At 33.4% G+C, this 11,415-nt stretch overlaps 1 protein-coding gene across 2 annotated transcripts; it reads right to left on the reverse strand.

The window, feature by feature from the left end:
- Positions 1-1,482: 1,482 nt before the first annotated feature.
- Positions 1,483-7,172, reverse strand: LOC121749811. 2 transcript variants are annotated; one of them, XR_006039664.1, is made up of 10 exons: positions 6,957-7,172; positions 6,844-6,880; positions 6,482-6,714; positions 6,262-6,298; positions 5,840-6,114; positions 4,254-4,580; positions 4,055-4,091; positions 3,644-3,918; positions 2,803-2,925; positions 2,274-2,407 (listed from the first exon to the last, which is right to left on the reverse strand). XR_006039664.1 is itself a non-coding variant. In XM_042144457.1 (9 exons), the coding sequence occupies exons 1-9, from the start codon at positions 6,999-7,001 to the stop codon at positions 1,739-1,741; spliced, it is 1,935 nt and encodes a 644-aa protein (XP_042000391.1). In that variant the 5' UTR covers positions 7,002-7,168; the 3' UTR covers positions 1,483-1,738. The 2 variants fall into 2 exon arrangements, 1 of the variants encoding a protein (XP_042000391.1); XM_042144457.1 differs by lacking the exon at positions 2,803-2,925 and having other exon boundaries at positions 1,483-2,407; positions 6,957-7,168.
- Between the last annotated feature and the right edge of the window lie 4,243 nt (positions 7,173-11,415).

An 11,415-nucleotide genomic window follows, 5' to 3' on the forward strand; every position in this document is an offset into this window, starting at 1 on the left:
AAAAATACCCCTTATGCTTTTGGGGCGTTTTTATCCGAAAATTTGGTCATAAAATGAAAAAACATCTGGACAAGCAAGTGGTATAATCTGGGACCGCAAATGATACTCCATCCGCCCCCAAAAAATAGACTGGTTTTACTATTTCGAGATATCCCCAAAATTAGACAAAGTCTATATATGGAAAGTTCTTAAACAAATAATAATAATTCTACACATCATTTATAATGTGGACCTCACAACCCACTAACATCCATTCCACTACCTATTTCATCTCTATCTTATTTTACCAATTGTACATTAAAACTCATGTCATTTACAAGTTTATCAATTTTTTAGGGACAAAGGGAGGTTTTTGCAAGTATAGAGTCTAAAAATATACTCCCTCCGTTTTTTTAAAAATAACAACTATTTCCATTTTTTGTCGTTCCTTAAAAATGGAAACTTTAGAATCTTTCTATTTTAGGACATGGACCCCACAATCCACTAACTCTACTTTCACTACTTTTTCTCTTCATCTCTCTTACTTTACTCATTTTTTTCTCTCTCTTACTTTACCAATTCTTCTCACTTACTTTACCAATTGTGCATTAAAACTCGTGCCGTTTCGAATGTTTCTATTTTTTTAAATACAGAGGGAGTAGTTCACTCTATATCATAAAAGTGAAATAAAACATTATTGCGATTGACTGTACCGGAATTCAGTATGCCGTAAAATTTTGATATAACAAATTTTGGTATGACATACCAAGAAGGCGGAATGGTAATGTTACTGAAATTGGTCATACTCAAAATGCGATTCGATCAAGCAAATGTATATTTTTACTCATACTGAATATTCGATGTAGCATAAGATATGACAATTTCATACCATACCCACCCCTAGCCGAGACGACCAAAGGGAACATACAACTACTATGTTTTCGATACAGTATACCGTCCCCACCCCTAGCCAAGACTTATATACCGATTTTTTGTGGAGACCGAATATGAATTTGACCAAATATAAATTTATTACTATGATAATAGACCGTTCATTCATTGCTCATCTTCATTTATCATTGTTATTCTACTCACACGACCATCCCGATCACCAGTGGTGAAGCTAAGTAAGTCAATTCTAGGAGAGTCCCTTCCCAGCCAGTCCTCAATCAGGTTCATGTATCCTGAACCCTAAGGGCAGGATAGTCCTTTCAAGCCCATTAGTCATTTTTATTCTGAACTACCAATCGGCAGACAGAATGGGTAAAACAAACAAAATGGGTAACCAAACACCCGATTTGTTAGCCCTTCATGTGCTAAAACCTAACTCATATCTCAAGATTCAAGTTAACTCTCCAAAACCCATCTTAACTACCCTTAATTTGGAAAGAACTAACATCGTAAAGTTCAAAAGTTAACCAATTTTTTATCAAAAAAACTTCTCATAATTCGTGCTACTAATATTTATTTTAATTTTTAAACGTTTTGAATATCGCGAAATTCTTTAACATAAAAATAGCAAGACTTTTCGACCTTTAACATTTTTTTTCTCAATTCTCATAGTTTTTAGTTCAGGCAATCTGCACAAATGAGTTTCCACACGACATATACAAAACCCAATTTAAGGTTTCATCATGTTATGCATTTTGCAGGATTGTCTTAAACACATGGCTTAACTGAAGAAAAACAGTCATACACATAATTATGAGATGAACAGCACTCTCGGAAACGAACAGATGTACCACTCGAAAACATTAACTTATACGCGACGAAACCATTGATTTAGCCGAAGCTGCTTCAAAGGAGGACTGAGGTCCGGTTTATTCTTCTTCGGGCAACACCATTTTCCTGTAGTAGCAACTGCATTCCCAGAATGGAAGTTAGAAATCTCAGATAACACCTTTCTCACTATGCTGTCATCCTTCTCGACATTTATCGAAGGCTCCACTTTAACTCTGAGCCTTGCCACATTCTCCGCATTTTCTTGACAATTCCTTTTCCTTACAGAAATGAAGCCACGTTCCTGCAGTTCAGTCACCTTATTTTCTTTCCCAGTGCTTCTTCTGTCAGCTTGACTTCCCCTACTATCTCCTGGTACAATCCTATCAATTGTTCGAGGTGATACAGTTTTATCGATATCTTTGTTTCCATGGCCATCGTTAACGTGAACAGTTCCTTTAATTGGCCTATGAACAGATCTTTCATCTTGACTGCCTATATTTTTCTCCGTACTGAATGATATTGGATTTCTGCTAGAAAATTTGTGATGCAGCTCTACATCATAATCGTTATCATGCGCATTTATGCTTCCTATCTTTTCAAGACACTGGTGGTTACTATATCCTGCTTTTTGTCCAAACAGCATTGGTTTGGAAACCTTATCCGATCTAGAAGCCAATGCCTGAAGCATAACATCATCGTCGTCTTCCTACAAACAAATCACAAATAACACAACGTTGGGGTTGAGAAATTCAGTATCAACAGTCATGAAACCGACGAGATTATGCCAGTATATATATTAAAGCACATATACTTTCCTGGCAATAGCTTAAGTTTAGTAGCAATGGTTTTGCCTTCACAATTCTATTTTGTACGAGGTGAATGATTCCCCTTGCACCATTACACATTTTCTATAACTTACTGAAGTGGAAACAATAATGAGATGAACAAGGAAGGAAGGTTCAGCTGGCATTTCAACGCAAGTAAAAACACAGATACTTAGTGAATAATACGATGGCATATGATAAAATTGAAACCTAAATGCAAATTGAAAAAAACACAATTACAGAATTGCAACAAAAAGGCATTGTGCTTATTTCTTACCCGATTTCTAGATTGTCAAGGTTGTTGCGCAGTTAATGTAGTATTTCCATGCCAAAGAGTAATAACCACTCTAAAATCACTTCCGAGTTCCGTGTTTCTAGTTTTCTCTTGTCAAAGAGTGAACTGAAACCACTCTAAAGACTTGTTAACATTGGGAAACTAATTGGTTAGCAATACTCATGGATGACAGAGATGTTATGGAAATAATATTGGAACAAGAGAAAAGAAGCTTTGTGGCCTAAAAAGGCTCACAGTCCTCATGAAATAAGAAAGAGACCCTTCAGATCTAATATTATGCTCTGAACAGAAGTCAGAAATAAGAAATAATGCTCAGTATATGTTGGTAGCAAGGCAAATGCGAGAACACACGAGCACAAATACAAATTTTAAATCAAAGATTAATCTAATCAAGTTTGTAGAATTTGGGTGGGAAATATTATCAATCATGTGGGAAATATTATCAATCATAGAACTTGGCATTACATCCGAATCTCAGCACACAAGCAAACTACACCCTGAGAATCCTAGTATCAATGCAGTATCCATAACTGCTTGACTTTCAGAGAATGGAAAATAGAATAATGTAGATGGATTACATCAAAATGCCACGTGATAATAAAGGGTGGAAGTCTCAGGATTTCTAAAGCATGGCTCAGTATGTGGGCTTTTAAAACCACTTGTGTCTACCCAAGTTAGATCTCAAGAATCAAATCTACCTAGAGGGTCGTAAAATCATATTATTGGCTTATGCCTTGCAGTAGAAAACATAATTTTGATTTCGCTGGAAGAATACACAAACCACCAACAGACATAGTAAGGATATATGGAGGGAGAAACATACCTTGCACATAGATTGATAGTCCAGTTTGGTACCTTTTCCTAAGTTGGGGCCTTTCACTACTGCATCCGAGGTATTGTTTAGTGCACACAACTCTGGTTTTTTAACATCTGTAGAGGCCATTGAATCCTTTATATTCTGACTGGCGCTCTTCTCTACCGTATCTATCTTGTCATACTCCCTCTCTTCACAATCTGAAATTGCGAAATCAAGAGCAGTATCCAGAGGTGGTGACTCGTAGACATAACTTGAGAACCAATTCCCGATGCAAGGAGGCTCTGATGGCACCAAAGATAATATAAACATGGATTTAGTGAAGTTGATAATACTTTTTGTAGCTCATTGTTTGAGGAAATGGGAATGTCCTTAACAATCCTTTCTTTACCAAGCATAAATGCCTAAAGCCTTTCATACCTGAAGGAAATGAAAGGGACTCTGACGATCCAGAAACCTATATAAAGGGTTCATTACAATATGTAAGACACAAGACAAGAATAAGCAGCTGTTAAACCATTCTAATTCTGTTTATCCTCATTTTATATGAGGTTAAATTAAAAAAATGACAACTTAAGACAAAGTTTGCATCTATGTGGCAAGACAAACATTCACTCACCATGGCAGCAGATTTACAACATCCCGAATCATCAGATCCATTTGAACCAGCTGTAGGGTGATTATTCCCAAATTTCCCAGTGATTTCTTCCTGACTGCCTTTATTTTTCTCCATACTGAATGATATTGGATTTCTCCTTGAAAATTTGCAATGCAACTCTTCATCATAATCGTCATCATGTGCATTTGTGCTGCCTATCTTTTCTAGAGACTGGTAGTTACTATATCCTACTTTTTGTCCAAACAGCATTGGTTTGGAAACCTTATCCGATCTAGATAGACTTGGTATAGAAGGCAATGCCTGAAGCATAACATCATCGTCATCCTCCTACAAACAAATCACAAATAACACAAAGTTGGGGTTGAGAAACTCAGTATCAACAGTCATGAAGACCACCGAGACATATTATTATGCCAGTAAAAATATTAAAGCACATATTTTCCAGGTAATGGCTTATGACTAGTAGCAACGGTTTTGCTTTCTCAATTTTTATTTGTATTACACAGTCACACATTTTCAATAACTTATTGAACTAAAAACATATTGAGATAAACAAGGAAGCAATGTTCAGCTGGAGTTTCAACCCAAGTAAAAACTCAGATACTTAGTGAATAACACGACGACATAAAATAAAATTGAAACCTAAATGCAAATTGCAAAGAAAAACAACACAGAATTGCAACAAAATGTTACTGTGCTTATTGGTTAATGGTTACCCAATTTCTATATTGTCAAGGTTGTTGCGCAGTTGATTTCCATGCTAAAGAGTAAAAACCACTTTGTAGGTCAAGTAGCTAAGCGAAAATCACTTTCAAGTTTCTAGCTTCTAGTGTCTAGTATCTAGTCTCTAGTTTCTCATTTCTATTTTCTAATGTCTAGTTTCTAGTTTCCATTGTCAAAGAGTGAACTGAAACCACTATATAGACTGATTACCATTGGGAAACTTATTAGTCAGCAATAGTCATGGATGACAGAGATGCTATGGAAATCATATTGGAACAGAAGAAAAGAAGCTTTATGGCCTCAAAAAGCTCACAGTCCTCATGAAATTATGAAGCTTAACCCTTTCAATGGAATATGTCCATATCTACACGAGAATGGTGCAGAAAGAGACCCTTCAGATCTAATATTATGCTCCAAGCAGAAGTCAGAAATAAGAAATACAGCTCAGTATATGTTGTGTGAAAACACACGCGCAAAAGTACATATCTTTATATCAAAATATTAGCCAATCAAGTTCGTAGAATTTGGGTGGGAAAATATTATCAATTATAGAACTTGGCGTTATCCGAATCTCAGCACACAAGAAAACTACACCCTGAGGAATCCTAGTATCAATGCAGTAACCATATGAAAATAGAATAATGTAGATGGACTACATCAAAATGACATGTGATTATAAGGGGTGGGAGTCTCAGGATTTCTAAAGAATGGCTCAGTATGTGGGCTTTTAAAACCACTTGGGTCTATCCCTTAAAGTTAGATCTTAAGGATATAAGGAGGGAGGAACATAATTTGATTTTGCTGGAAGAATACTTATAAACCACCAACAGACATAGTAAGGATATAGGGAGGGAGGAACATACCTTGCACATAGATTGATAATCCAGTTTGGTACCTTTTACTACGTTCAGGCCTTTCACCACTGCATCCGAGGTATTCTTTAGTGCACACAACTCTGATTTTTTAACATCTGTAGATGCCATTGAATCCTTTGTATTCTGACTGGCGCTCTTTTCTACCACATCTAACTTATCATATTCCCTCTCTTCACAATCTGAAATTGCGAAATCAAGAGCAGTATCCAGAGGAGGTGACTCATAGACATAACTTGAGAACCAATTCCCGATGCAAGGAGGCTCTGATAGCACCAAAGACAATATAAACATGGATTTAGTGAAGTTGATAATATTTTTCGTAGCTCATTGCTTGAGGAAATGGGAATGTCCTTAACAACCCTTTCTTTGTCAAAATTGAGTCCTACATAAATGCCTAAAGCCTTTCATACCTGAAGGAAATGAAAGGGACTCTGCCGATCCCGAAACCTATATATAGAGTTCACCACGATACGTAAGACATAAGACAAGAAGCAGCAGCTGTTAAACCATTCCAATTCTGTTTATCCCCATTTTGATGTGTATAAACAAAAAATGACAACTTAAACCTGGCAAGAATAAGAAAAGTAGACAAAGTTTTCATCTTTTTTGGCAAAACAAACTTTCACTCACCACGGCACTGGATTCACAACATCCTGAATCATCAAATTCATTCGACTCAATCCCATCACAAGGTTTCACCTGTTTGGCACTAACTGTAGGGTGATTATCCCCAAATTTCCCAGTGATTTCTTCCTTGCCACAAGTGTCCCCAGCCCCATCAAAATCTTGAAAACAACTAGAGCTATCCAACTCCGGGGACTCATACACGTAGCTCGAGAACCAGTTTCTGATATTAGGTGGTTCTATGAACAAAGAGATAAACATAATTAAGACCCAAAACAACATATGAAACAAATTAAAGACATGGTAGAAACCGTCAATGAGTAATTTCATCAAACATATTGAGGGCTAGAAATTCCAATTTTACGAACCTGAAGGAAATGAAGCTGAATCAAGAAGACCCAAAGCCTGCCAAAGAAGAATAGATTCGGTAATGAGAATATTTAGGATCTAATGCGAGAAATTATACATTGCTTCAATTTACCTCAGAATCGGTGATATGAAGGTCCAAACGCGAAGATTTTGACATCTTTATTCCTTTCCAGAGATGAACTCAATTGCATCAATGAGTTTATGCATTGGCATAACAAAAATTGGCGCCATAACTTTTTGATTTTACATTCAAGTTTCCCGGGTTTTGGGCACCAAATTTGAAATAAGTAGTCCTAATTTAATAGTTTTCATGTTTTTCTTAAAGAACGATAATTTTATATTTTAGCATTAGATTTCGTACGGTTATTTTTTCATAGACATTGTATACAAATTAATTTAGCTCTCCTATATAATTCAAAATTTTTAATATCATACGTATAATTTGTTTAATTAATTTTTATAAAAATACATTAAATTAAGGTAATTTTAAAACGATTCTAATCAAATCCTAATTTTATGATATTATGACATGAAAAATGATTATTATTCTATAATAATTATGTATTTCTTAACATAATGATATAATGATAAAGCGAAACTGATGTTTGACTTTAAGAATAACGATATTGTATTAAACTAAAAATGGTAGTACTATTTTGTTTTGTTTTTTACGGCATACTCTTTCAAAATGATACTCCTTCCATCCATCAATATAAGAGGAGTTTTGATCCGACATGAGTTTTAAGAAATATTGTAGAAAGTGGATTGAAATTATTACTGGAAGGTGAGTCTTACTTTTATACTTCCTCCATCCCAAAATAGTTGAGGTATTTTTTTTAGGCATGCGATTTAAGAAATTGATTTGTTAAATGTTAAAATTGAGAGAATAAAGTAAGAGAGATAGAGAGAGAGTAAAGTAAGATAGAGAATAAAGTTATTACAAAAAAAATGACTCAACTATCTTGAGGGCAAACCGAAAAGGAATAGTACAACACAGCTATTCTTGGGACGGAAGGAGTATATTAGTTTTATAATGACGATGTGAGTGAAATAACAATAATTTTATCAGTTAAATTTCATTTTTATTGTACTATTTATATATGAATTTTTAAGTTAAAAAATTCATGATTACTTCCTCCGTCCAAAAAAACAGTCTCACTTGTGGATAATACGAGTTTGAATAATAAATTAAGCAGATAAGTAGGAGAGATAGACAAAATGTGAGTAAAGTATGAGGGAGAAAGAGAAAAGATGGATGGATGGTAGGTATAAGCTGTATATGGAAAATTTTCTATTTTTAAAATGAAATTACTAGTGTTTTTTTGGTCACTTAAAATGAGAAATAGAATTATTTTTGGTGGATGGAGAACCTATTATATTCCATTTTGATGGATCCATGCCCATCATTATTATTGGGCTTCTACAAAATTTTAAGTCTTACAAATATAAATCAATGGGCTTCGAGATAATGTCACAGTATGTAACCCTACATATCCTTATTTCTTTGTTTTTGCGTTAAATCTCTGATTAATTTTGTGTTTTTTTTGCCGATGATTCAGTATTCTTATATTAGCAAGAAGATTAGCTAAACTATTATCATTGATTAACCTTTGATTACACTAATAAGTTAATCTTGGTTTTGCTGTTATTTTTTCATTTTCTTAGATATATTTTTAGCTGTATACCTCTTTAACTGTCATTTATAAATTAATTTTTGTTATTGACTTCGAACACATTCTATTTTGAAAGAGAGAATCCACTTTTTTATTCATCACATGATCTGCTACAAATAGTTGCGCGAATCTTCTGATCATCCAAAAGTAATCACTCTCCATAAGATACTTTTATTTTGAAAGATTAATTCTCTATTTATATGGTCAACAATATTCAACAATTTTGTAAAGAGTAAAGGTCAATTTTGGTACTAAATATATGACTAAAATACAAATTTGATTCAAAACATTTACTTTTTGAAAAATAGGTCCATAACAAATGAAATCCTTGTTGAAGTGGTCCTTTATTGACGGTTTCGTAAAAAAACTAACGGTCATACTATTGTGCAATTAGCGTTGATCGTTAGTTTTTTAACGGAACCTTCAAAAAAAGGACTACTTTGTTGACATTTTCATTTGTTATGAACCTGTTTTTCAAAAAGTTAATGTTTTGGATCAAATTCGTATTTTGGTCCTATATGTAGGACCAAAATTGACATTTACTCTTTTGAAAAAGAATCATTTACATTCCAAAATTTAATACCGTGATTGGACTATTCATACGATAAATAAACTTATTCAGATGGTGATTATATAGGAGTATTTCAATTGGAAAACGTTAACGTGTGAACAAAATCTTAATAGAAAAATCAAACGACTTAAGTATAATGAAATATTTAATTGTTGACTTGTATATGCAAGAGCATTCACAAATCACAATACAACCTGAAAAATCTAGCTCTACCATTTCAGCCCCATCTGCAGCCTCTCTTTTAGCATGATTTCTAGTCATTTAAATAATTATATTTTAACGGGAAACTACATCAATTGAAATAGAAAAAAAAAGTACTCATCGAAAATGCTTAAATACCAAAAATATTACAAAAAATTACGTAAAAATAAATTAAATTCTGAAAAAAATTATTAAAATAGAAAAATGAGTGTATAAGTTTGGGTGTAAAAAATGAATAGAAAAATGGGTATTTATAAATGAAATTGAGATATTTATAGATAGAATTGAGGCATTCAAAATAATAATCCCTCGCTCACTTAAGATGAAATGTTTTCCTTTATAGTTTGTCTTAACTAAGATGACACATTTCATTTTTTGAAAATTTTATCTCTCCAATTAATACGCTCAACCATTTTTTCTCACTCTTATTAAAATATTCATATTTCTTTCTCCTTCTATTTTAATACTTACACCCACATTTTATCTCTCTAATCAAACACATTAACAAATAACTCTTAAAATTCCGTGCCAGCCAAAAAATGTGTCATTTTTAGCCTGGATCGAGAGAGTAGTAAAAATAAAAGAAAGGTAAATAAAAAAGATAGAAGAGGTTGCGGCTGCTGTGGTAGCCGATGTTTCAGCCGCGAATAGGGCATGTAGTCGGGCACCCTCTTGAGGGTTTGGTGACCTACAATGCAACCTCGTTGGGTAGCTGCCTAAAACGGGGCTGCATTGTGAATGCTCTAATATATATATTGACGGATAATTTTTCTTGGCAATTCTTATTTTCTATGTTAATTTTTCTACAAAAATTGTCTTATTTAATAACAATCGTTTTTCTGTATTTCAAACGTTTTCATCAAGCACCATCAAAGAAACTTCAAATTATTTCATTCACACATATCTATACAAGCACCACCACAAACTTAATTTTTCATTAATTCGCATCAATCACCACCAAAGAAACTTCAAATTAACTAATTCACACTTAATTATCAATCTACATATTAGCATCATTTTATAAAGTCAAAATTGATGCACGATTAGGTGTTGAGATGGATTTGAAATAGTGTGGATGAATTAAATTTCTTTTATTTGCATTTCATTTTAATGCATTATGTTATCTATATTTAAAACGACATCAACTCTTTATCTACAAGGAGTAGACAAAGTTTCATAATTGTTTCATGTTTTTTACAAAAAGATTTTAACGCCGTTTCATGTTAGTACAAAAAGTTTTATCTTCGTTTCATATCGATATAAAAAGTTTATCTTTGTTTCATATTTTGTACCCCATGTAGTTAAAGAATTCACAACCTCTAAATGAAAACAACACAATGTATTAAATTGAAAGTGTATAATTTTTTTTTTCATCATTTGTACAAACATCAAAATTTATAGTAATATGAAACGAGGCATTTTGTACTGATAAAATAATTACCCCATGAAAATTGAAAATATTGGTGTTTTGGTGCGGCAAAGCATAGTGTTAAAATATAAGCCCCGCCGAAACACTATTATTCAGTGGAGTTACTGAAAATGAATTACTCCCTCCGTCCATTAAAATATTGTCCAAGTTTGACTTATCACGTATTTTAAAAATATAAAGAAAAATGAGTTGAAAATGTTAGTGAAATGAGCATCCCACATTTATATATTAGTTTTATAATAGAATATGAGTGTAAATAGTTAGTGGAAAGTGGGGACCATTTACTAAAAATAGAAAAAAAGCAAAGTGGACAATATTTCACGGACGGACTAAAATGAAAAAAATGGACAACATTTCACGGACGGAGGGAAGAAAATACATAATAAATAAATTACCCCTACATAATAAATAAATGTACAAGACGCGTATTAAAATATGTGAAGACTACATTGACTTAGTTGTGTTGGAAACAAATCATATTATTTGTATAAAATACTAATCCATAGTAATAATGGTGTTTGAGAAACTCAACAATATGAATGTTATTGTGATGAGCATCTTCATATTGGTCTCCTCAACAACATTGGTATTTTCATCATATAATAGTTTCTGTATAGCCAAGCCTAACTGCAACGATACAAGCATCCCCTTCCCTTTCGGCATCACACCAGAATGCTACATCTCACAAGAATTCCGG

The sequence above is a fragment of the Salvia splendens genome, chromosome 9 (assembly GCF_004379255.2).
Source record: "Salvia splendens isolate huo1 chromosome 9, SspV2, whole genome shotgun sequence".
NCBI classification, from domain to species: Eukaryota; Viridiplantae; Streptophyta; class Magnoliopsida; order Lamiales; family Lamiaceae; genus Salvia; species Salvia splendens.